The sequence below is a fragment of the Vipera berus genome (genome assembly GCF_964194415.1).
Source record: "Vipera berus genome assembly, chromosome: Z".
Classification (NCBI taxonomy): Eukaryota; Metazoa; Chordata; class Lepidosauria; order Squamata; family Viperidae; genus Vipera; species Vipera berus.
The window spans coordinates 35,828,727-35,856,680 of NC_138205.1; the positions used below are offsets into that span (position 1 = coordinate 35,828,727).

General features: G+C 41.6%; 1 protein-coding gene across 1 annotated transcript in view; it reads right to left on the reverse strand.

Moving 5' to 3' along the window:
• The window catches only part of TBKBP1 (TBK1 binding protein 1), a 99,394-nt gene that overhangs the window by 34,441 nt on the left and 36,999 nt on the right, over window positions 1-27,954 (reverse strand). The window contains exons 5-7 of the mRNA XM_081343811.1: window positions 17,475-17,616; window positions 14,706-14,902; window positions 11,820-11,881 (exon numbers count right to left, since the gene is read on the reverse strand). Of these exons, the coding sequence (XP_081199937.1) occupies window positions 11,820-11,881; window positions 14,706-14,902; window positions 17,475-17,616 (401 nt within the window). The remainder of the gene's footprint in view (window positions 1-11,819; window positions 11,882-14,705; window positions 14,903-17,474; window positions 17,617-27,954) is intronic.

Below are 27,954 nucleotides of genomic sequence, written 5' to 3' on the forward strand. Positions count from 1 at the left end.
CTTGGCCATTGTGGCCAGGGTGAAAAAAATCCATGATTACTTGTACGGCAGGGAATTCATGGACTCTACACTGACCATAAGCCATTGTTGGGGTTATTTACTACAGATAGGCAGACGCCTCAAATACTGTCCCCTAGGATGTTAAGATGGTCCATTTTCATGTCAGCCTACAGCTACAGGCTGGTTCACAAACCCAGCAAAGACACGGGCCACGCAGACAGCCTTAGCAGGTTGCCATTGCCACAGGTAGAGCCAGATCCGGCTCCAGCAGCTCGCATTTTGTCAATTCAGGATTTGCCTGAATTTCCCCTACATGCTGGGGATGTGGCTACAGAAACTGCTGCAAACAAGGTTTTAAGTAGAGTTTTGGCATGGATTCACACTAGGTGACTTGAACATAGCCCTGGACCTGATTTCCAGAGCTACTTCACATGTAGACATGAGCTTTCAGCTCACAAAGGCTGCATTTTATGGGGAAACAGGGTTATTGTCCCCAGTTCACTAAAGAACCGTGTACTTCAGTCTCTGCATGAGGGACATCCAGGCATAGTCCGGATGAAGGCATTGGCACGTAGCTACCTATGGTGGCCAGGGTTAAATAAGGCTATCGAGGCCCAAGTACACAGGTGTTACCTGTGTCAACAGTCCAGACCAGAAATGCCACATGCTCCTGTTCACAGATGGGAGGAAACTCATACACTGTGGCCAAAGATTCACACTGACTTTGCTGGGCCCTTTCGGGGACAGCTCTTTTTGATAGTGGTCAACAGCCACTCTAAATGGCTGGAAGTAATTCCTATTTCAACTATGACTACTGCCAGGACCATCCGGGTGCTTAGAAAGCTTTTTGTAACACACGGGCTACCAGACGTCGTAGTCTCGGACAATGGGGCCCAGTTCACAGTGGCAGAGTTCCAAGCCTTCTTGAGGACTAACCTCATAAGGCATGCAACATCAGCTCCCTTCCACCCTTCGACTAACGGGCAGGCCGAACGCACGGTGCACACAACAAAGGAGTCACTCAAGCACACAGTGACCAGAGATTGGCACCATAGGCTGGCTGATTTCTTGCTTTGCCAGCACACTACGCCTTGTACAGCAACAGGCAAGAGCCTAGCAGAGCTTCGCTGGGGGAGAAGGCTTATCATGAAGCTGGACAGGTTGCACCCTGACTGGGTGGCAGCAAACAACTTACACCCAAAGGCTCCAAGGTGGTTACAAGTGGGTGATGGGGTATGAGCCCGAAACTATGGGCATGGGAACTTGTGGGAGCCGGGTAAAATTGTCCTTAATTTCAGGACCTCTTTCCTACGAGGTGGCTCTGGATGGGGGGGGTGAGTCATTCACCACCATATTGATCAGCTGCAGAAGCGTTTTGCAGAACGGCCACTAAGCGAGGACCTCATGGCAGGTCCGCAAATATAGCATGAAGGGCAGGGCAGTTCACATACTCTGAGGACTCAACAAGTCAGAACAATGGGGAGGTGGTCGTAGATGGACAAAGCCCGGGAGTGCAACATGAGCCCTCTGACGGGGAAAGTCACCTGATCAAGACAGCTGCTGTGCTAACTCTTGCTTCTCCATTGGACTTTGGTCTGGGCCGACCTGGAATGGCCAGCCAAAGGGACTCAAGTCAATCCGACTCTCGTGAACTCATGAGTCCTGGTCTACCCAGCCCGGTGGGCAAGCTGGTAGACTGGGAGTTGCCTGGATCCCCCAAGCAGTCTACAAGGTCGTGTAGACTTTATTCTTAAATAATATTCATAATGTATGTACATTCTAAGGGGGAGGGGTGTAATGTATTGGGCCTTTTACTTGAACTGTTTTCATGTGTCTTTTGAATGCTGCTTGAGATTGCTTAATTAGGGTGTCTGTGTAACAGTCGCTGACTGCCCAGACATGCAGTCTCCAGGATGATCATTGGTTGGCTCTGGGGCAGGAATAGGTTCCTTTAAACCTATTTGCCGCCGCCTAGTGGCCAACCGTATAAGTAGCTGCGCAGAAGCCTCTGATTCAGTCCTGTTCCTGTTACTACAATAAAGCAATGTTCCTGTTTGAACCCTCTCGTCTCGCCTCCTGCTTCCCAAGAACCCACTACACAACAAACCCCTTAGTTTTCTGGCCAGTTTTCTAGTTTGACTAACAGTGAGCTACTTTTTCAGAATTAATGGTTGCAAAGCATAATTGTATGAGATCGGGAAGGTAATTTAAATGTGATTGTTATTTCTATGGGAAATTGCCACAGAATACAACTCTGCAATGGGATATATTAGCATCGTTAGAAATTCATAGATTTTTATTATCTTGATATAGAACATTGCGTAATTCCAGATTCATAATTTTTTATAAACAAATGATGAGTATCACTTTCACATACACATATAACGTAATGTATAGTTTACAGATTTAAGTCAATTGCGAGAAGCTTGAAATAATACTTTGAATAGTCTGTTTTTAACAAATTAGTGGGCTATTTAAAGACTATGAACTTGTGTTGCATTAAGATACAATTCAGCAAAAATTTCCTTCTGCACATTCCAAAAGGCCTGGCTATCATCTTTAGTATCTTCAGAAATGCAATAGCTGTTAAGCGGCCTGCTTGGATGCGAGTAACCGGCGGCACCCCACGGCAGCCTGTAAAGCGGCCGATGATGGGCGGGCTGCAACGCGCAGTTTGCAGCCTTTTCTGGCTCGTTCAGACCGGCAGAGAGCATATACTAGCCGGCAGCTGCCGGTGGGATCTTGCGGCGGCCTCCGAATCAGATGTTAAGCGGCCTGCTTGGATGCGCGGCATGTGGAAGCCTGCAACAGACCTACAACGACCTGATCGATCTCCCTTCGACAGACAAACGGTCCGGTCCTACAGCCACCTGCGGAGGAGCTGTAACGACCTAGGGCTGCCTAGAAAGGTAGCCCGGACGGTGAGGCTCCAGAATTGGTGGCTGCTGCCCCCCATCTGCCCATCTATAAGATCACCGAGCTTCCCCCCCGACGGAGATCTGTGGGATGATGGCCACCGTCTGTAGGCTAGAGCGCCATTTAAAACCCTCCTGTATCTGGTCTGGAGGGCGGAATTCACCAGGGACCACCTGAAGCTTTATTTGGAGGTGGGATGTGCCGAAAGGCCCCCGAGATAGCAGTTATCCTCTCGGGATCATACTTTAAATCCAGATAATCCCTCCTTCATTTTCTCACCGGAGACTGACTACAGCCCCTCGGTCGCGATGACATCTTAGGCATGGAGATAGATGAACTACCACCGATCATCACCGGAGCTACGAAGTTATCCACCAACAGACTATGCTAGCATTCACCGGACTCTCTCTCCTCCTGCGACCTACCCAGGGCTGGATGGTGGCCCCCTGAGATCCTGATCACTGTGAGAGGGTGACCATGTTCTCAGGAGCCACTACTTCAGCTCTGTGGTCTTGATATGCAGTTGTTCCAACCAGCTCGTCCTTTACTCCTATTTCCACCTCTGATGGCTTACACCAAGAAGTGAGCTACTTGCCCTGAGAGCTTCCCCCCTCTCTCAGAGATGGCCATCAGACCTACGCCGCCGTTTCCTTAATGACGGGTCCTGGGACCCCGAGAGGTGGCATGGCGCCAAGAAGAGGCTCTTGGGTTTTCTTTTAAAAATTTTTGAAGGGTTAGGGAGGGGGGAGGGTCAGGCCCAGCAGAATGAGGGGAAGATCCTACCGGACCTGTCTCAGCCTAGGTTGGCCAATGGTCGCGGCAATATGAGGGCCGAGGAGAGTCTTGTAAACCAGGGGGATGGGACAGGGATACCGATCCCCACAGTAATTGGGAATGGCAGCAGATGGAGGAGCAGAGGGCCATATCATAATCTGAGATCACGCCCATGCTATCTTCTTGCTGTGGCGCGCTCTGACCCTCTGGCTCTCGCCTGCTGCCCTGGGGAAGAGGGAGGACTGACTCCTGAGCTCAGGCTGATCTATTTTAATGCCAGGTCTGTTGTGAATAAAGCTCCCCTCATCCATGACTTGATCGAGGAGGAAGACGCAGACCTGGCATGCATCACGGAAACCTGGCTGGGCCCAGAGGGAGGGGTCCCTCTGACTGATTTATCCCCTCCAGGTTTCCGTGTGCTGCATCAACCTCGAGCTCAGGGTAGGGGAGGTGGTGTGGCGGTCGTTATCACAGAGACCCTCCATCCACGGGAGGCCACTGCCCCTCAGATAGACGGATGTGAATCCCTCCTCTTAAGATGGGGTCCTGGTGGTCAGTTGGGCCTACTTCTGGTATACCTCTCTCCAAGCTGCACAGCAACGGTTCTACCCAAGCTACCTGACGCCATCTCAGGATTGGCGGTCGAATTTCCAAAACTTATGGTACTGGGAGACTTTAATCTACCTTCCCTGGGCAGTGCATCAGAAGTGGCCCGAGAGTTCATGGCCTCCATGACGGCCATGGACCTGACTCAAATTTTTACTCAGGACCCAACTCACGAGGGAGGAAACATGCCTGATCTTATTTTTGTCTCTGGGCAGTGGCTAAATGGACTGGGTGGGGTTACTCCAACATCACAACCCCTTTCATGGACAGACCACTACCTCCTGCGGGTGGGCCTCCGTCACGTCACCCCCCCGCTGTCAGGAGGCGGAACCGACCAGGTGGTTCCGCCCCAGGCGCCTGATGGACCCAGATAAATTCCAGATGGCGCTTGGACCGATTCCCACCTCCCTCTCCCACAACCCGGTCGAGTCCTTAGTTAATGCCTGGCAACAGGCTGCTTCGGAGGCACTCGACCGCGTTGTCCCTTTGCGGCCTCTGACCCGGCGCAAGTCCCGACTCGCTCCTTGGTTCTCCAAGGACCTGCAGGAGATGAAGCGCCAGAGAAGGGGCCTAGAGAGCATTTGGAGAACCAGTCGGTCTGAGTCTGACCGAACACAGTTAAGATCCTTTTCTAGATCCTATCTTGTGGCAATGAGGGTGGCAAAGCGCGCCTACTTCACCACCCTCATTGTGTCCGCAGATAATTGCCTGGCCGCCCTATTTAGAGTGGTCCGCTCCCTTTTAAGTCAAGAAATGGGAGAGGACCCCCTACATAGACGGGCTGAGGAATTTAGTAAATATCTGGTGGACAAAATTGCTCAGATTCGGGCTGGTCTGGACTCTGACTGGGCAGTATCTAACGAGAGGAAAACGATGAAGTTGGCCGAGTACATTTGGGAAGAGTTCGATCCTGTGACTCCGGATGAAGTGGACAAGATCATGGGGAAACTAAGTGCCGCCACATGTTTGTTGGACCCGTGTCCCTCCTGGCTAGTCTATGCATCTCGGGAGGTTACATGAGGCTGGCTCCTAGCAGTTATCAATGCCTCACTGAGTGAAGGGTACTTCCCTGCTGCCTTGAAAGAGGCGGTGGTAAGGCCCCTCCTCAAGAAACCGGCACTGGACCCAGCTGTTTTAAACAACTTCCGTCCTGTCTCCAAACTTCACTTCCTTGCGAAGGTCGTTGAGAGCGTGGTGGCACGACAGCTCCCTTTGAACCTGGAGGAAGCTGAATATCTAGATCCGTACCAATCGGGTTTCAGACCAGGGCACAGCACGGAGACGGCATTGGTCGCGCTGGTGAATGATCTCTGGCGGGCCCGAGATAGAGGTTATTCCTCTGTCCTGGTCCTATTAGATCTATCAGCGGCTTTCGATACCATCGACCATGGTATGTTACTGCGTCGTCTTGAGGGGCTGGGAGTGGGAGGCACCGTTCTGCGGTGGTTCTCCTCCTACCTCTCGGACCGTTCGCAGACGGTGTTGGCAGGAGGGCAGAGGTCGAGCCCTAGGCCTCTTAATTGTGGAGTCCCTCAGGGTTCGGTGCTCTCGCCCCTCCTGTTCAACATCTATATGAAGCCGCTGGGAGAGATCATCCGTAGCTTCGGGGTGAAATATCATTAATATGCTGATGATACCCAGCTATTCATCTCCACCCCGAACCAACCCAGTGATGCCCTCGATATGATGTCCCGTTGTCTGGAAGCGGTACAGATTTGGATGGGAGAAAACAGGCTTTGACTCAACCCGGCCAAGACTGAGTGGCTGTACATACCGTCATCTCGTTTAGTCCAAGAGGTTCCATCTCTGACTATAGGAGGAGAGATGTTACCTCCCATTGATAGAGCACGCAATCTGGGCGTCCTCCTAGATTCACGACTCAGTTTTGAAGATCACATTGGAGCCGTGGCTAGGGGGGCATTTGCACAGATTCGTCTTATATACCAATTGCGCCCCTTTTTGGACCGAGATGCCCTACGTACAGTCACCCACGCACTCGTTACCTCCCGTATTGATTACTGTAATGCTCTCTACATGGGGCTGCCCTTGAAGACCACCCGGAGGCTTCAGCTGGTGCAGAATGCAGCTGCACGGGTTGTGATGGGAGCTCCCCGATACTCCCATATTACACCCCTCCTGCGTGAGCTGCATTGGCTACCAGTTGCCCTCCGGGTGAGATTTAAGGTGCTGGTACTTACCTTTAAAGCCCTACATGGCTTAGGTCCGGGATACTTGCAGGACCATCTGCTGCCGGGAACATTTTATTTATTTATTTATTTATTTATATTTATATACCGCCCTATTCCCTGAGGACTCAGGGCGGTTTACAGGGAATTAAAAATCCAAAATACAAAAATTAAGAACCAAATTAAAAAAAAATAAATTAACCCTGTAGTCAGTTAAAAAGAACCCCAAATTAAAAATTCCTCCTCAGTCTGGGCCCGAGAGCTCGAAGAGCCAGGTCTTCAGGCCCAGGCGGAATGATCGAAGGTCGGGGGCAGTTCTCAGCTCCACCGGCAGCTGGTTCCAGAGGGCAGGCGCTCCCACCGAGAAGGCCCTATCCCTGGGTGTCACCCGCCGGCAGTCTCTTACCGGCGGGACCCTGAGCAGACCCTCCCTGTGGGAGCGCACTGGGCGAAGGGCATTTGATGCCGGCAGCAGGTGTTCCCTCAGATATCCCGGACCCAGGCCATGTAGGGCTTTATAGGTGATAACCAGCACCTTGAATTTCACCCAGAGGGCAACCGGAAGCCAATGCAGCTCGCGGAGTAGAGGTGTTACATGGGAGTATCGGGAAACCCCCATTACAACTCGCGCGGCCGCATTCTGCACCAGTTGAAGCCTCCGAGTGGTCTTCAAGGGCAGCCCCATGTAGAGAGCGTTACAGTAGTCCAAACGGGAGGTCACAAGCGCATGAGTAACTGTGCGTAGGGCGTCTCGGTCCAGATAGGGACGCAACTGGCGCACCAGGCGAACCTGGGCAAAAGCCCCCCCTGGTCACAGCTCCTATATGGTCTTCGAAATTGAGCCGTGAATCCAGGAGGACGCCCAAGTTGCGAGCCCTATCGACGGGGGGTAACACCTCACCCCCCATCATTAAAGATGGAATAACTTGGTTAACCCGAGATGCCGATATGCACAGCCACTCAGTCTTGGCGGGATTGAGACGAAGCCTGTTTCTCCCCATCCAGACCTGAACCGCCTCCAGGCACCGGGACATCACGGAGAGGGCATCACTGGGTTGGTTCGGGGTGGAAAGAAAAAGTTGGGTATCATCAGCGTACTGATGATACCCCACCCCAAAACCACGAATGATCTCGCCCAGCGGCTTCATATAGATGTTGAACAGGAGAGGCGAGAGAACCGACCCCTGAGGGACTCCACAAATGAGAGACCTCGGGGCGGATCTCTGCCCTCCTGTCAACACTGACTGCGAGCGGCCCTGGAGGTAGGAGGAGAACCACCGTAAAACGGTGCCTCCCACTCCCAGCCCCCTGAGACGCCGCAGTAAGATACCATGGTCGATGGTATCGAACGCCGCTGAGAGATCTAATAGGACCAGGACAGAGGAGCAACCCCTGTCCCTAGCCCTCCAGAGATCATTCACCAGCGCGACCAATGCCGTCTCCGTGCTGTGTCCGGGCCTGAAGCCCGATTGGTACGGGTCCAGATAATCAGTTTCCTCCAGGAACAGAGGGAGCTGATGCGCCACCACACTCTCAACAACCTTCGCCAGAAAGCGAAGGTTGGAGACTGGACGGTAGTTGTTTAAAACAGCCGGGTCCAAAGCAGGCTTCTTGAGAAGGGGTCTCACCACCGCCTCCTTCAAGGCGGCAGGAAAGACACCCTCCTTCAAGGAAGCAGTTATTACTGCATGGAACCAGCCTCGTGTTCCTTCCCGAGCCGCATAAGCTAGCCAGGAGGGGCACGGATCCAACAAACAGGTGGTGGTGCTCAGTCTCCCCATGATCCTGTCCACATCATCAGGGGAAACAGGGTCGAACTCATTCCAGATAACGTGCTCAAGACCGCCTGATTCCTCCACATTAGACTCTGCCCAGTCAGAGTCCAAGCCGGTCCGGATCCGAGCGATTTTGTCCGCCAGATGATGACTAAACTCCTCGGCTCGTCCCTGCAAGGGATCCTCTCTCACCTCCTGATTAAGGAGGGAGCGAGTCACCCTAAACAGGGCGGCCGGGCGATTATCTGCGGACGCGATAAGGGCGGCAAAGTAGTTAGACTTCGCCGTCCTTATCGCCGCAAGATAAGACCTTATAAAGGTTCTTAACTGCAATCGGTCGGATTCGGATCGGCTGGATCTCCAACCGCTCTCTAGACCTCGTCTCCGCCGCTTCATCTCCCGGAGCTCCACAGAGAACCATGGGGCCCAACGGGATCTGCGTCGGGTCAGAGGTCACATGGGTACAACGCAGTCGAGTGCCCTGGTGGCTGCCGTTTCCCAGGTCTCCACCAGGGCATCGACTGGGCTGTGGGTAAGGGTGATAGGTATAGGCCCAAGCGCCCTCTGGAACCGATCTGGGTCCATTAGGCGCCTGGGGCGGAACCACCTGGTCGGCTCCGCCGCCCAGCGGCGGGGGATGGCATGACGGAAAACTAGCCTCAGGAGGTAATGGTCTGACCATGACAGAGGGGTGATGGACGGAGAACCCCCTCCCAGATCATCCAGCCACTGTCCAGACAGAAACACCAGGTCAAGAGTGTGACCCCCCTCATGAGTCGGGCCCTCAATAACCTGGGTCAGGCCCATGGCTGTCATGGAAGCCATGAACTCCCGAGCTAACTCCGACGACCCTCCCATCGTCCAGTACGCTCACACAGAGAAGGACTCCTCAGGGTACCGTCAGCTAGGCAATGTCGGCTGGCGACCCCCAGGGGGAGGGCCTTCTCTGTGGGAGCGCCAACCCTATGGAATCAGCTCCCCCCTGAGCTTCGGATGGCCCAAAACCTCCAATCCTTTCGCCGCGGCCTCAAAACACACCTGTTCCACCAGGCTGACCTAGACTGACAGGCATTTTAATTAATTTATATTTAGTATTTTTAATTCATTTTTTAAATTCTCTAATTTTAATTTACTGCACTGATGTTCTCAATTTCATTTTTATCTTGATTTCTGTACCTATTATATGTTTTGTTGTTAGCCGCCCTGAGTCCTTCGGGAGATAGGGCGGGATATAAATCCCATCAATAAATAAATAAATAAATAAATAGGGGACAGTGACACAAAAGTGCTGAATTTGTTTCTTAGTTTTCCCATTTTGGCTTAATATACTAAGAGGAAAAAAGATTGAAGATCAAGCACTTTACTAAAGTGCGCTGTACACCAAAAAGTTGATTACATATTGGTTCATGAAAATCTCTGGATTAATCATGTATGAAGTGTAGGCAAAAATATCAGTTTACTTAGATGTAAAGTATCTGCTACCCCAGATTTAAAATCCTAAATTGAAGATAAGTGTTTACTCTCCACATACAGTAGTTGTGCTTTATACTTTCTTTTGTACGTTCAAACAATGTCATTTTTAAGAAATGTGTGCCTGGTTAAAAAAATACAATACAAGGTGCTGGTCTTTTACTGATTAAACATACATCTCTTTTTTCCATTTTACATGAAAATTACTATTGGAAGACATGAAAGATAGCATCAAATGAAACATGATGTAACTAACTGAAATCAGTCAAAATATCTTCAAACTTTCAAACGGTTTGTTGTTGGCTTGCAATAGCAAAACCGTTCAGCCTGTTGCCCCTTAAAGAAACTTATTACAGCATAAGTTTTAATGGAATAAAGTTTGCTTTTCCAGAAAACATTTACCCCACAAAGGATAGTTTATCAGTTAAGGGCATAAGGAGATCTAGTTTTGGTAAATACAGGATGCTGTTTCAACTCTATGAATCTCCAAAGCCAAGAAACTTGCTGTGTTGTTGCTACAACAAAAAGTACAGGTTTTTATGGCCATTTAAAAGATAACACAGTTATTGTGACATTTTTCACCCGCTGCAATTTCATGAAATCCTTGGTATATTATCCCAATCCTGTTAACATTCCCCAAGACACTAACATCTTGGCCATTTTCTAGGTATTTGGGTCTGGGGTTAGGTGAGTTCAGCTACTATTGACAGTGCAATGATTTAACAGTTCATCCTTAGGTGGCAGAGTTTTTGGTGGGTAGATTCGTTTTAATCTTGTAAACAGCCCAGAATCATTTATGTGAAATGGATGACTATATAAATCAAATAGATACATAAATAGAAGAAATAGAATAAATGGGAAGAGGAACTGTTAAAATGATAGGAAAAATGATAGGAAATAATTACTTATGATTTTTTATAACACAGTTGTTGATGATGACACTGATATTCTCACTGATGTGTTGATTAATAGCATATGGAGCATGATAAGAGATTTGGTATCCATTAAATCTATCTAAATCTTAAAATGCCTAAAATTTCAAATCTGCTCTTCTGTTATGAAACTGACCTTTGAATTCCTTAGTTCAAGAGTGATTACCTTGAAGTCCACATCAAAATACTGTGGAAACGTTCCTTGCTGGTTTTCAGATACAGCTTTTTTAAAGTCAGATTTAGACATTGTTCTGCTTAGGGACTACAAAATAATTTATTTAGTATACAGTACAACACTTAGATTGCTCTCAGCTAGCTAGTGAGTGAGATACTGAAAGGATAGATTTCCAAGGACATGAAAGTTCAAATAAGTTGGTTTGTTGCAGAAAAACTAAAGAAGCCATTATGAAAGAATCTTGTCAATTCTTCAAAGATCTATTTATAGAGAAATCAAGAGTTCACATTTTCATAGCTCTTTCTTTACAAAACCATTACAGCATTTTTGAATGAGTTGGTTATCCCATTATGATAAGAATCTCTGTACTTCACCTGTAATAAGAATTTTGTTTTTAAAAGATAATAAAAATCATTTTATTTTTGCTGTGCTGCATTATCTCAATTATCCAGATATTGGGATGAGTTACACCCTTAAGGATCAAAGCAGCTAAAAGCTGCTTTGCTTTGATTGATAACTAGGACATCTTTTGAAAAGCAGTATTTGATGAATTGGCATTTTATAGACCTGTCATTATGTTTGAAGCCTTCATATAGATGTCCAGGGGAATGGAATGGAATTCTTCATTGGCCAACCATGAATGGACACACGAAGAATTTATTTTTTTTTATTATGAGCAATGCTGGAGAGATATTATCAGGTAGAAAGGCAAGATCTAAATGTAAATGCCTTGAATAATTATGTGCACCCACCACCTATACTCACATAAATAACTTTTTGGAATCTTTGTGGCACTTCCAACTCCTGTGATAAGTAACAGAACTATTAACCTCTTAGAATTGGAGCTTTATCACAGTGGACAAGATTATCTTGGTCAATCAAATCTCAATACATCTGATTTCACAAGTTGATAGTTTGGCACTTGAACATGAAGGTAATTCCATCCCACTAAACATGATTATCTACTAATAAGAATGGCACTCACTGGTCATCTCCAACCTTCTTCACCCATGCCATGTCCCTTTGCGACTGACTAGCTGCGAGATCCTAAGAAAAATTAGAGCAAACTTTGTTATAAATATATCCTCATGGTTACACAATCCCCAGTACAACAAGCCAGGGGAACACAGCTAGAGGGAAGCTCTATTTTGTAAATGGAACAAATGAGGTCTTATTTGCACTATTTCAATTTGATTTTTATCCATGTGGTTTCCATTAAAGTTCTTCATTAAAATTTTAATTTGAGTCTGGAATCATTGCAAAAAACATGTCTCACGAATTGCTATTGCCTAGGCATGCTTGTGCAATTTTCTGGGCAACATTTTTAAAAGTGATTCGCCACTGCCTTCTTCCTAGAACTGAAAGACTGATTAACCCAAAGTTGCCCACTTGGGTCTATGTCTAAGGGAGGAGTAGAACTCACAGTATCTGTTTCTAGCCTGGTGAATCATAGTATATATAACATAGAATAACAGAGTTGGAAGGGACCTTCAAGGTCTTCTAGTCTGACCTCCTGCTTAAGCCAGAGACCCTATACCATTTCAGACAAGTGGCTGTCCAGTCTCTTCTGAAAAGCCTCCAGTGATGGGGCACCACAACTTCTGAAGGCAAGGTATTCCACGGGTTAATTGTTCTCACCATTAGAAACTTCTCCTTAGTTCCAGGTTTCCTTGATTAGCTTCCATCCATTGCTTCTCATCTTGCCTTCTGGTGCTTTGGAAAACAGGTTGACCCCCTTATATTTGTGGTCATCCCTCAAATATTATTAGTTGATATACTGATCAATATATTATTAGGAAAGTTAGAGAATTAAATCCTAGCGATCTTATATAAAATAAGAAATATCTATATATTAAAAAAGGGAAACTTATTTAACAAATACAATAAGTATGAGTGATTTTCTGATTTTTAATCAGTAATTCAGTAACTGAGTGCCACAACCTGAAAATGGGACTTAATTTGTTTGACTAAAATAAACGTCCTGCTCTTGTAGGAGAGACAGTGGCAGAACCTGGGGTGGAGTTAAAATAGAGATCAGCATATAATCCCTATGTTGCCACAAATGAACTAAGTTTAACCCTCCTTGAATTCTGTTGACCCTTATCTAATCCCTTTACTATTAGATGAGAAGATTCAGGGCCATAGACATGATTAGCAATAAACTAGTTTAATTGGACTTCCATAATCTTTCATGTCTGAAGCTTTTGCCTATAGTCCTCTGAATTGTCTCTACTATGCTTCCCAAGCCAGCATGGTCAGGACTGAAGAATGCTGGTGGTTGTAAAGTTAACAATATAAGAAAAGGTGAACAACATCCACAGGGGAATACAATTTTCCTTGGAATGAGAAACAAGGTTACATCACAAGTTGCTCTCTTCTGGAGAAAAGTAGACAAGTGATGGGGGTTGTGTTCTGATGCTGCTGGTGTTAGACTGACTCCTCTCGCCCTGTCTGATGTCACTGCTTGGAAAGACTACAGCATCTTCTCTACTTCTTTCTGCTTTAGATGTACAACATTCATTCCAACCAGGACACTAGAAAAATTAAAGCTGTCAAGTAAGATATTACAAATATAGAACAGGAACTTTATATTTCTTAATTTGTACCTGTGAGCTCTGCTACTACATGTTTTTAGAAAAAAAATACACCTTTATTTTATATAAGCAATGTGTTTAACTAATGATTGTGGATTAAATGAGTAGGTGGAAAATATCTGAAGAACTTCAGGCAGATTTTTCAGAAAATCAGGGAATGGTTGAAGAGTTTGGATACAAAAGTCAATAGGCAAAGCTGGCTGGGGAATTCTGGCAAGGCCACATATCTTAAAGTTGCTAAGATTGAGAATGACTGATGCAGGATATTCCCATAGAGTAGGACAAGAGTTTTTGTTTGTTGTATAATGTGGTCTAGTTTCACTGGCTTGAATACAGATGGCCAGGGATGGATATTCCTCATTGAAACCTCTGGGATTATAGCAAATAATAGGAAATTCCTATCTCAGTTACATTTATTTTTTAATTAGCGGGATGAGAATAATTCAATTGCATAGTCTCATACAGCAAACATCTTTACATATAACATATCTAGCTGCAATTATCAGCTAAGACCATGTCTTATCACATTAAATTCTGAAGGTGGGAGGTATGCTAACAGGATTCAGATATTTTCATACCCAGAAGTCACAGAAACCTCAGAAAAATACAACCCTCAGGATTTTCCAAGAGTATTTTAAGTAACCTTCGACACCAAACAGTTTGCACCATGGACATCCCCCAAAATGTTATACTGTTAAAAACTACAGACAGAAAATTCTTTCCAAATTACAGGTTCTCCTCAACTTATGACCACAATTGGGACCAGAATTTAATTGCTAAGCAAGGTGGTTGTTAAGTAAGTCACACCAAATTTTACAACTTTTTCAACATAGCACTGCAATTGTTAAGTGAATCACATAGCCACTAAGCGAATTCAGCTTCCCTCATTGGTTTTGCTTGTTGGAAGCCAGCTTAAAGTTTGCAAACAAATGATCCCAGGATAACGCAACCATTGTAAATACCCATGCTGATTGCCAAGCGCCCAAATTATAATCACATGACTGTGGGAATACTGAGATGGTCATGGGGCAGCCGGTTGTAAGTCACTTTTTCAGTGTCATTGTAACTTTGGCTGATCACTAAACAAATGGTTGTAAGCTGAGGACTACTTGTATTTGCTATTTCTACCAGTTTCATGTTTTGAGAACTCAACTAGAGTTTTTTTTTTACAAATAACATTTTAAACTGCCTTGATTTTTTAATAAAAGTGATTAAATGTCTCAAACAAGATCTCTAAGATATTAAGTAACAGTACAGGGAAATCCTGTTAGAAGTACCTGAGCCCTGGTCTCGTGCAGCTGCTTCACCTCTGCCTGCAACCTTTCACATTCAGCCTTCAATTGTTCTTCCCGGTGCTGACAGTTCTGGACTTCCTGCCTTGACTTCTCAAGCTCCACTTCCAGCCTTTGAACCTCCAAGGCTTCTGCTTGTTCCAGGCTCCGTGGACTTGGCCAGTTTATTGAGCGATCCAGTACTAGGGATGGGGAGGAGTAAAAAAGGTGGGAAGAGAGAGAGAAAATCATTATCAAAGATCGCAGGATGGAAGACAGACTGGCAGGGTTAATTGTTTCTCAAAATGATGAAGGACAGTTATGTTGAGTTCCTCAGAACTGGAATTGCATAGAAATAAGACTCTTTGTACTTTTTTAAAGGACCAATAATTTGTACCAACAATACTGAGGAATAGCTTCCGAAAATAACCCCTGTGTGATAACAATCTTTGTTAGCCACTGTAAACTAGGAGAAGGATCTCCTGACCAGACTTCAAAATATGAAAGCAGACTTGTGGTTAATCTCTAAATCGTAGGGCAGAATTAATGACAGAACACTCACCTTACTGACTTCAATTACTGATTTTAAATATTCATAATGATGAAATTAGGAAGAAAAGGCAGAGAATAAAGAATTATTAATAAGGAGGCATGATCTGTTGCAGATCGTACAATTTGGAAAGTTCTGGACAGTACTGGCTCCCAGATTGAGATGGGCCTAGCAAAAGGCTCTGTTGGAGCCTTTTCTCCATTAGTGAGTCCACCTGGCTGTGCTGGCAGCCTTGAAATTATCACAAGAATGGTACAGCTAACCATCCGGTTAATTTCTACATTGTCTAAGACGATGCCAAAAAAAAAAAGCGGGGGGGGGGAATCAAAAAGAATATATGTGGCACTACTAGGTGCTGGAACCAAAGAAAGAAAGTGATAGAAGGCAAATCTTGAAGTGGGACTATCATACACGAATGAGCTTTCAAGTTTGCTTTCCCTTATCTTTAAATTGGCTTCAGCCAAATTATAACTGTATTCTTACTAAAACAGATCTCAGACCCTAAAGCTTACATAGAGCTTCCTATTCTAAACTGTAAATTTATGGGGTAGTTTATTTTTATTTGAATTTAATTTAAAGATCTTTAATTTTTATCTTTGCCCTACTTGTGGTGAGCATGCCTGCAGCATACATCTCAAAGACCAGTTATGGTCCTTGGTCTGAAATAGATTGGCTATCTCCATTACAGGGATTGACTATGCAATTGCGAAGATCTGTTTGTAATGCAGCACCTATAAATTGAGAAGCTAAGCCTCCATTCTGATATGCCTCTAATAACATAACGCTATATTGTCAGGATCAACAAGCATTTCAGATCTTCTCAGAGATAGACAGCTGCCCTCTATGAAAAAGCAGGAAATCTGCTCCCAAAAATGAGTAGGTAATAGGTAAAACCATCCAGAAAACTGGTCTGTATTTACCGATTAACCATTTTGTCCCTTTCCTGTATTCCTTATGCTTCTCTGATGAATTCAAAGCAAGTAAAGGTCAAAGGGAAGGCACTATTTTGGAAATTACTATCCTGCACACAGCCAAGTTTCAAGGAATCATAGCACCACCTACTGGCTGACAAATATGTGTACCATAATGTGAATAACCTGCATTTACACGTGGGAAACAAATTGGGCTATGCCAGCCTAATATATTAAGTTTTGAATTATCAATATACTTGCTCCATTTTTCCAAGACTTTAAAAACTTAACTGTGGAACTCTTGCTGGTACACGGCATGTTTCATCCTCACAGGATCCCAGAATGAAGAATGTTTTATATTGATAATCAGGTAGAAATCTGGTATCAGGTCCTGGATTGACATGGCCCCAACTACAATTACTGAATTCAATAGAGGAAATACTCGTATAGAAGTCATTGGCCTCATAACTGTGATTTCATAATTCCTCTTCAGTCTGCAACATTTTTATCTGCATACAACATCTCCATTATATTTACAATTTAGTGTAGCTATTCACAAAGCTCTTTGAATAATTGGCATTGCTCTATATTTTTAACTGGATATTAATACTATAGTACACTGGCAGATTTTAAAGCATTTATGTTATATGTTATTAGCTGTGTTGTATGTCTGTAAATTATATTACATTTTTTACTGGATACTTAAGTATTATGGTTTTTAATTCCATTTTAATTGTTTTTTTATTTTAAATGTCAAGATTGTTGCACAATAAAAACGGAAGATACTAATATTATAATTTATTATATATTTTACTTCTATTTATGCATAAATGAACAAATAAATATTGTTGTGAATGTACTATTGGAAGTCTCTAGGTACAGCTTCTGAATAGTAACCTGACCTCACAGTCTGAAAACTACTATCTGACTTCAAAAGACATATTTCACCACAAATCCCTTAATTTATCCAACTTCATCTTCTGCCTCTCTGGAATCTGAGCACTGACCTATTTCTGCTCATATCTCCTTTCACTGACCCTTTGGACATTCAGCTGTTTTTCATGAACTAAGATTACTGCCTACATTTGATGCAACTCAACCATCTGCATTCCTCTTAACCCTGATTAATGCAGCATTCTCCAAACAAGTATCTTCAGATGTGCTGCAACTACAGTTCCCAATATTTCCACCCAGGGTATCTAATTCTGGGATTGGTAGTTCCAAACTTTGGAGGAAATCAATTGAGTAAAGCTGGTTTCAAACCTAACAGTCAATACCTTGTTCTCTGGACTAGAAATTTAAAAAAAAAATCACCATGAGTGCCATGAAGTGATCGGAACTGAACTTCTTGATTTTGAAGTTGAGAGTTGAGTTTTTGGAAAGTGTTGCCATCTCTTTGCCTTAACTGCTGTTCCAGGCTCCGAATGCGATTCAAATGTGTATCAACAAGTGCTCTCTGCAGAAAAGACCAAGATAGAAATAGATGTTGGGATAGAAAGGCTAGTTAATCACCATTAAATCAACAAGCAGAGAAGCCTTCAAATCCAAAGCTGTCCTCCACTTTCCCTCGCCTCCAATCTAAGGCCAACCCTCACTCTCCTGCTCTGAAGTCTTCATGCTGAGTTCACACTGATCCTGATCAACTTTTCCTTCGTTTCAGTTTTCTTTTTTGGTTTCAATTATTTTATTAACTTGCCAAAATATAAAATACCAAAATACAAAGAAAAAAATGAAAAAAATGGAAAATAGGGGAAAGGAAGGGAAAGAGGAAAAAGCATGGGGCAAAGGGGGAAAGAAAGAGAAAAGCACTGACTTTTTGGCACAGTAGAATGGTGTAATAACATACAGCCTTAACTTATACATAATAATATATACTAGCCATTGCTTATAACAACAAACCTATCTAGTCAGCAAAATCCCAAATCAAAATTTCATTTCATTTCATTTGTTTTCATCTCAAGCACAAAGTCCAATAGTGGTTTCTAAGCAGAAACAAAATTCTGATTAAAGCAATCAGTCAATTTCGCCATCTCTGTAACTTTGCAGCCATTTGTTCATGGTGAGTGTTAAAGTATCCTTCCATTCTTGTGCATAGAGTAATTAATAACTCTCCCATTAAAGATTTTATGTTGTACTTAGCTAAAAATCAAATCTATTCAACAATAGCATCTTAATTTTATACAGGGTTCATATATTAAGCAAGAATATAGCTATAACAACAGCAATTTCTGATAATGCTCCAATTGTATTAGGTCTTTTCAATCCATGATCTCAATTTTGCCTCCTTTTAAATGGAGATTAAATATGTCATTATTACATAATGTTTGGCTCAAAGGCAGCATTGCTAAAGGATTATAAAATTTCTCCAAGGAAATAATACAGTTGAATGAAGAACATATGAAGAAAGGTTGCAGGAATTGGGTATGTCTAGTTGAATGAAAGGAAGGATTAGAGGTAACATGACAGCAGTGTTCCAATATCTCAGGGGCTGCCACAATGAAAAGGTGGGTCAACCTATTCTCCAAAGCACCCGAAGGCAGGACAAGAAGCAATGGATAGAAATAATCAAGGAGAAATTTCCTGACAGTGAAAACAATTCATCAGTGGAATGACTTGACTCCAGAAGTGTGGATGTTCTATCACTGGAGGTTTTTAAGAAGAGACTGGACAATCATTTGTCTGAAATAGTATAGGGCTTCCCCTAGTACAGGGGATTATACTAGAAGACCTCCAAGGTCCCTTCCATATCTATTCCTATTCTATTCCTATTCCTATTCTATTCATAGTGGTAAATAGCTAGTAGATAGGAAGGAAAATCGAGTTTCATTAAGTAAACAAAAGAACATACAAAATAATTATAGCATTTTATTCTATTTATATATGTAATAATTCTAAAAATATTCAGTTCACAAATTGCAGGATAAACTCTAAATTAATAGATGATCAGTCAATTAAGAGAAGCTGAAATAGTACATTTTAAACTGGTAAGCTGCATTGAACTCTTTAAAAGTTTTAAAAATTGAATGCATACCAAATAAATATTTATATAAAAAGTTACATATAATTTCCTGCCTTGTGGAACTAAAGTAGGTGTGTTTTGTTATTCTTTAACCATATAAGGATGTCCATAAAAGGTCAGCACATAAGCCTATTACATTGTTAAATCAAATGAAAAAAATATTCACCAAGTTGTTAACCTATAAGCTAAAAATGATTATAAATAATTGTTTCCTAATAAATCTGGATTTATTCCTAAAAGAAACCTAGACAATTAAATTACAGACATGTATTATAGGGTGTTAGTGTGTTATGCAAAACATAATGAAACATTTTATTTCCAAGAGCCATAGTGGCGGAGTGGTTAAAATGCAGTATTGCAAACTAATTCTGCTGACTGCCAATTCCCAGCAGTTTGGCAGTTCCATTCTCAGTGGCTCAAGGTTGACTCAGCTTTCCATCCTTCCAAAGTCAGTAAAATGAGGACCAGATTATTGGGGGCAATATGCTGACTCTGTAAACTGCTTTAGAGAGGGCTATAAAGCACTGTGAAGCAGTATATAAGTGTTACTGTATTGCTACTGCTATTTGCTTTGCTCTGCTTGGATATCTTCCAACTGAAAGGCATACAATATTTCTCCAAACATTATTAGAAATAAAATAGAGATTATCTGCAAGTTACAATGGCAGTTGGGACTGGGATTGCCATTGCTAAGTAATGCATTTATAAAGCATTACATCATTCTTTTTTTTCCTCTACAGTCACATGGAGGACTGAACATTTTGGCTGAACATTTTGTATTCTTGATCGCTGGCTTCTGCAGAGTCACATAGGGGGATGGAATAATGAAAGGAATGATACAGACCGATCCTATTTTGTACAAGTACTGTGATATTGCATGCACATTCAAAAGAGTTGGAGCTTGTGTCACACCGCTCCTTTCATCATTCTAAGAAAAGCAAAAAAAATATCTTATATTCCTGGCTTAAGTCAGGGCAATATTTTTCTTTGTCATTGCTGAGTAGAAAAACTGCAATTTGAATTGCTATTCTTCCTTAATTTGTATTCCTGTTTCAATGTTTCCAGTTCACATTAATTAACTGATTTGTACATGGCATGGAAATCTTTATTTATATAAAATAGTTGTTAAAGGCTTAGACAAAGCATAGAAACAGATTTAGGTACAGCAACCTGAGATATCAGAATTATTATTTTATGCCTTTTTATATGTATATCAAGACAGTGAACGTACCTAATACTCCTGCCTCCTGTTGTTGTTTTCTCTACAACAACCCTGTGAGGTGAACTGGACTGAGTGAGAATGATGGGTCCAAAGTCACCCAACCAGGTTGCATCCCTGGGGGTGGGTTAGGACTCACTGTTCTGTTTCTAGTCAGCACCTTTCCCACTACATCAAACTTTAAAGATAGTAATAAAAAAATTATACTAATTTTATTATTACTTTAATTTAAGATGAGCAACACATATTATTCAGACCTTAAAGCAGGTTTACTGAGTTAGTGCTAGATATTCGGCTTGTAAAGCAATTTCATTTCTCCCTGATATTAAAAGTACTATTCTTTACTATTTTCCCGTAAAACTGTATTATAATACTTATTGTCATCATGCTGAAGGAGTGTAATCAAATCATTATGTATAGCCATTTCTAGTGACAATGTCCATGCAGTTATACATTTGGGTTGGAAGATTTTCAAATAAAATGAAAATATATATATAATATCTTTAATAATTCATTTGATTTGATTTGATTAATTTTTCATCATTTTTTATGACTTGTGGACTTCAACTCCCAGAAATCCTGAGCCAGCCCTGCTGAGGGAAAAGGGAGAGGTTTCCAAGCTGAGCCATGCTGGCTCAGGAATTGTGGGAGTTGAAGTCCACGAGTCATAAAAGAGCCTGCACTAGAGGAGGATATTAAAATTATTTACAGGATTACTTCTTTAGGAACTAAACTTTTAAAATCTAAAACAGCTAATTCAGAAAACCCAACAGGAAAGAACCTCACATTTTTCATCTGCTTCTGTCTTTGGGAAGGTAAAATTAGATAACAAAATAATCTATTTCTTATGTTAACATCTCTGCAATGAAATCAAAGGTAACAGGAAAGAAATGAGAAACATTTTTCTCAATGTAATATGTCTAATTTAGCTGATTCTAGGAAAAAATAGTATCTTTTGTACACTCTTGAAAACTATTTTGAACCTAAACAATTCTTAAGAATGAAATATTCTTAATTTGGACTTTACTTTTACTGTTTGGACTGTTTCCTGTTTTGAAAAATAGATTATTTAGAATCTAGTTATGTTGCACTTCAGTCTTTAAATAATTATCCTAGTATATACATAACAATATATGATGTTTTCCCTGGTGAGCTTAACATCAATAACAACATTTATTAAAAAGGCTAAAATAATTTCTGGGGTATTATCTGTATAGTAAAATTTTGGACAAGCAGTGATCATGTTACATATGTGCATAAGCGTTGTCAGTAGCATATGCCTTTTTAAAAATATCAAACATGCAAAGAAACAAAAATAAGTCCAAAATATCTGTATTACATCCAGAAATGCCAACTTTGCAACCAATATTTCTCATCCATAACTATGGCACCCTAAGGATACCTGCATACATGCAAATGTTTCTCTGGGATCAGTAACGCAACAGGGATTGCTTTTTCCTTCCAGTAACATATACCTAAAACCAGTTTATTGCATTTGGCAATTGTACTAAAAAAATCTCATTCATTTAATTTGAAATCAAGTGAAAAATTGATTAAAATTATTTTATTAAAACAAATTAATGGCAGTTCTTTTATAAAAAGTTGCCTCAAACAAAATGATTTTGACATGCCTGCTCTAGATAGTTGAATGCTCCAAAATAAATTCTAGACCAGGCCTGTACATGCAGCCTACCAAGCACCCTTGGACAGAGCACAGACTTTTTTTTAAAGTAATAAAATCACCACCACTGCCCTGAAAGTCATGTTGCCTAGTGCCTCCATGGCTTACCATGACCACAAGCTCCAACACTGTAGATGCTCCTCTAGTCACCAAATCATTGATTAGCCCACCAGCATTCCTTTGCAGACCACAAAGATTTTTAATTTATCAGTGTGGGCCTTTCCTTTCTACAAGATAATAATAATAATAATAATAATAATAATAATAATAATAATAATAATAATAATAATAATAATAATAATAAGAAGAAGAAGAAGAAGAAGAAGAAGAAGAAGAAGAAGAAGAAGAAGAAGAAGAAGAAGAAGAAGAAGAAGAAGAAGAAGAAGAAGAAGAAGAAGTAGTTGGAAGGGACCTTGGAGGTCATCTAGTCCAACCCCCTGCTCAGGCAGGAAACCCTATACCATTTCAGACAAATGGCTGGCCAGTCTCTTCTTAAAAACTTCCAGTGTTGGAGCATTCACCACTTCTGGAGGCAGGTTGTTCCACTGGTTAGTTGTTCTAACTGTCAGGAAATTTCTCCTTAGTTCTAGGATGCTTCTCTCCTTGACTAGTTTCCATCCGTTGCTTCTTGTCCTGCTTTCAGGTGCTTTGGAGAATAGCTTGACTCCCTCTTCTTTCTGGCAGCCCCTGAGATATTGGAACACTGCTATCATGTCACCCCTCACCCTTCTCTTCATTAAACTACACATACCCAATTCCAGCAACCGTTCCCTATATGTTTTAGCCTCCAGTCCCCCAATCATCTTTGTTGCTCTTCTCTGTACTCTTTCTAGAGACTTGACATCTTTTTTACATCGTGGTGACCAAAACTGGATGCAATAGTCCAGGTGTGGCCTTACCAAGGCATTGTAAAGTGGTATTAGTACTTCACGTGATCTTGATTCTATCTCTGTTAATGCACCCTAGCACTGTGTTGGCTTTTTTGGCAGCTACAGCACACTGCTGGCTCATATTTAAGTGATTGTCCACTAGGACTCCGAGATCTCTCTCACAGTTACTACTATTGAGCAAGGTACCACCTATATTATACCTGTGCATTTTATTTTTCCTGCCTAAATGTAGAACCTTACATTTTTCACCATTGAATTTCATTTTGTTAGATAGTGCCCAGTGTTCGACTCTGTCCAGATCCTCCTGTATCTTAAGCCTATATTCTGGAGTATTGGCTATTCCTGCCAGCTTGGTGTCATCTGCAAATTTGATGAGTTCCCCATCTATCCCCTCATCCAAATCGTTGATGAAGATGTTGAAGAGCTGCACAGACCTCTTCTAGATTTTCCTCTTGCCTTTCTGAGTTAACTCCTTGGTCTGCCATTGAGGAAGAATTGACTTTGTAGGGAAGCATATTATCATTTGATATATATTTAACACATGTTCTACCTTTATTTACCAATTATACTGTATAATATTTGTATGCAATCCATATGGCGAGGTTTGGGGAAACTTACAATAGAAAAAATATATTTTTAAAATCATAAGATTAAAACATCGCCTGGCCCGCACCGCCTCCGCTGCCCACATAAGACTGGATAACAAGAATTGCAAGTTCTATATTATGTCCTAATCTATGCTTCGAGAGGAAGCAAAAGGGATCAGGCCTTGCCAACCTAGTTTTGACTGGCTAAATAATAACCTTATAAGTTTTTATAATTAGTAGGGCAGATTATTGTCGGTGGGGAATAAAAGAAAAGATATGCCATTAAATCCATTAGTCACTGAATTCATGAGAAGTTCTAATTCTGCCATTCAAAACCAACCCCACTGAATGAGACAAATTGCCTCTGTGTGATTCAAAAATGCTTTAAGGGGGGCTTTCCCCCCCCCAAAAAAAAGTCAGGGAAGCAAATGGCATTCCCTATTCACCTAAATTAAGATTAATGATGTTTATGGTCATCCAAGCTATTTTTAAAGATAAAGCAAAAAATCTAAGAAATACCCATACCATCTGAGGCAGAGTTGCAGTCTGTGGCAGCAAAACCTTATTGAAATCTTTAGTGGCAACTCCTAAGGTTGTCAAAAAAATTACTGGTAGACCTTGATTAATATAGGGATTGGAATTTTCTTTGCTAAATGTTGCAGTGCAATATCACCTAACAATTAGCAACAGCAGTCTCAGTATTCTCTATTGCTGTTGTTAAATGAGGATTGCAAATTGTTACATGAGTCCCAGCTGGCTTGCAAGAAACCCAGGAGGCAAATAAGTGTCTGCTGCCAAGTGGGTATCCACAGCAAGATGCAGCACCAGCATGGTTGTACTAGGGGTGGCTGCTGCTGGACAGGAAAGGGTTCCTGGGCAGCTGATGAGATAAAGGGCTATCACGGTGAAGCCAAACATGGCTGCTGCAGGGAGGGGGAGAATGCAAACAACCTACCCAAAGTGACTTGTGACCTTCCTTGTTGGCTTCCCTGTTGCTTTGCTTTGGGAAACCAGCAGGGCAGGTTGCAAATGGAAATCACATATCCATACAATGCTGCAACCATTATAAGTCAAGCCAGTTGCAAATATTGATATCATGTGACTGTGGGAGGTGCTTGAATGGCTGGAACTTCAAGGACCAGTCATAAATACCACTCATTCAGCACCACTGTAACTTTAAAAATCCCTGATTGAGTAGTTGTTAAACAGGATAACCTGTGTAATTTTTAATGTGATAGAAGTTAAAACAATATAGTAAATAGATGAGATATTAAAACTGTCATGTGTTCTATGTTTGGCTCATGTTGTTTTACCCTTTTTACTGATGTTATGTTATTTATGTCTGACATGTTTTTTATAATCTGTGTAATGAATGAATCAAAATTTATTTAAGATCCAAGACCAAACGCAATAAAAGACCCGTAACAACTACAAAAAAATTAAAAGGTGATAAAATCCTAACACAATTAGCAGCTAACAATTAATAGCATGAGGGAGGAACCAGATGGCTTCTACAGCAATAGCTATAAATAAGAATTTTACATCCTTCTTAGAAGAATGGTCACCAAGAAGAAGGGTAATAACTGCTTGGACACAATAGCAATTAGAGTTAACAATTGGAAGTATTCAACGTCACTCTTCCTCAGTGTACAATGGACATTTTAATAGCACATGTGAAATGGATTCTAATCAAGTCTTAACAGAAACAAATTTGGATTTTGGAGGACTTCCAGTTTTGTGCCATAGCACACAGCCAAGGGATTGCGGAGCTCCGCACCCCACAGCTAGTTTCGCCCTGCCAAGGGACTCTAAAGTCGCCCTGGAGAGGTGACGAAGAAAGAGGGGCACCCCGATGATTGCAGAATGACTGCAGTCATCCCGCTCAATCTGGGAGAAGCCCTCTAACCCAACAGGAGAAAGGCTGGGCACGCCTTGGTGACCAGCCCAAGCTACTTGCAGCCAAAGTCCAAAGGCACTAATCAGAACAACAGTGAACAGCGTGCTTGAAACTGGGTGAGGAATTTGATCTTCTCTCTCCTATTTTGTATACGATTTCCTGGAAAAGATTCCCAAGAAGCAAAAATCCTCCCAAAGTGAGAGGAGGATTCCATAGATGGAAGCGACAAATTAAACTCTTATGGGGAACAAAAATATATTGAAATGAGATTAAAAATACTACAGTCTGGATAAATTTGAAAACTAAAAAACTGTTAAAATTCCATATCTGAAAAAGTATTGATGAAATTATAAATAACAACAACAGCAACACTTTGCTTTAAAAGCTGGAAAATGAACAGCTACTGACACCTTGTGGAGGATTAGAGAAAACTATAGTTGCATTGACTCAGAATTTGGCAAGATGCCCAGAAATAGCAAAAAACAGCTGGGAACAAAGCATTGGGCTATCTATTACAGAGTGAAATTATATATGTTTAGAAACTGCTGGCCTTCTAGGATTATAAACAATCTGAGCTGCATTTTTAAGTTTAAGAACTTTTTGCAGAGAAAGAAAAACCTTGGCCTTTGGTTAATCTTCTAAAGGGGAAGTTACCGGAAAGCTTTCAGGTGGTTAAACATCTTGGATTGGAATCTTGGCTGGCTGATAATCATAAGACCCCTGAAAAGAAAAACTGTTACAAAATACTGTTTTCAGTGGTGCTTTGATAATTGGAAACATATTAGATTACAAAAGAACATATATAAAGATAAGAACTACACAAGATTTGGTTGTTTGGATTTTAAGATGGGCTGGTTTGATAAAGCTAATTAAAGATACTATGGCACGGGTGAAAAATTATGTAGAGGAGGGAAACAAAATGGATGTTGTATATTTATCTAAAAGTGACAGAAAACCACACCTAACATCTCCTGCTGAAGACCCCAGCATGGAACATCAGAGATCTGCAGGTGCAATGACTCAAGACAAAGCAAATTCATTCCAGGAGAAAATATATGCAATGCTGTGACAGATTCAAATGACAATTGTCTTAAATCAAGATGAGATTAAAAACAACCTTGATAACATAAATGAACATATTTCTAACCTAAACTTACAATTAAACAATGCTCAAAAATGATGATAAAGAATGAACAAATAAATTAGATAATGAAATACAAATCAGATGAAAATGACTTAAATGTGGAAGCTACAAATGAAGAGAACATCATCTTAATACAAACAAAAGAAAATCTGCAAAATTTTGCTACAACAAAGGGAAAAAAAAGATATTTTACCTTCCAGGACTTCAAAACAAACTTGAAGACAAAAAACAACTTAATAAAATGGATTAGAGAGCTGTCAGGAGAACCATTAAAATATTCTACTTAATTTGTCTTTTTTATCCCAAACAATATCTACAAAAATACAACCTGGCAAGCTAAACCTACTGATAAGGCTACTGCTAAGCTTGTAAGCCGCCCTGAGTCTTCGGAGAAGGGCGGGATATAAATGGAATTAAAATAAAAATAAATAAATAAAATATGGAAAGCAACCTGGCAAAAGAAGATTAGAATTAAATTTAAGAAATGTGATTCAACTTACCAGATGGAATACTATACGACTAAACATGTTTGAATATGGTTATAAAATATGAAGTTTGGATATAAAGGGGCCCTATAGTAAGGTTGCTAGATGGTGTATTATATGATTAAATACTTGTTTGAACATGGTTAAAAGAATAGATAAAGCTTGGACATAAAGGGACCCTATAGTAAGAGGGATAAGATATATAAGTAGTATAATATTTTTATAATATATGAAATGTAAAAATATTGAGATGGTGTATTTGAATGAAAAGTTTGGATATTCAAAACTAATGAATTTTGAGAAAATTGTGACTGATAAGAGTGGTTTCAATACTGAGGGGAAATTAAGCTTAAATAAGAATCTTGAAAACAGGACATAATGACTTAATGATGACTTCTATAAATACAACTGAAACATAAGCTGATTAGAAAAGATGTTATATGTTGATTGTGCTGTTACATCAGCCATAAAGTACTATGCAGTGCATATTGTGCTGCCACCATGAGGTTATTTGGGGAACTACAACATTATGCTAATTTGGGGAACTACAACATTATGTTAATTTGTTCAGCCAACCCCTCCCATTTGTAATGTACTTTCTCCTTCTCATTAAACTCCGTTCTATCACTTCCTGCCACCATCTCACATGCGGTGGTCTCTACATGCTCCTCTCTACATGCTAGGATCATTACTGTCTTTTGACCTTGAAATACCATCCATTTCGTCATCTACCACACCTTGTCTGCTGTAATCTTCTCTACATGCAAATAAAGGTCCTTCTGGATGATTAAAATGTAATTTCATGAGTTCTGCTATCTGGCAAAGGCTGTTAACAGTGATAGTATCCGCTTATACAGGCCAGGCACAGGGGT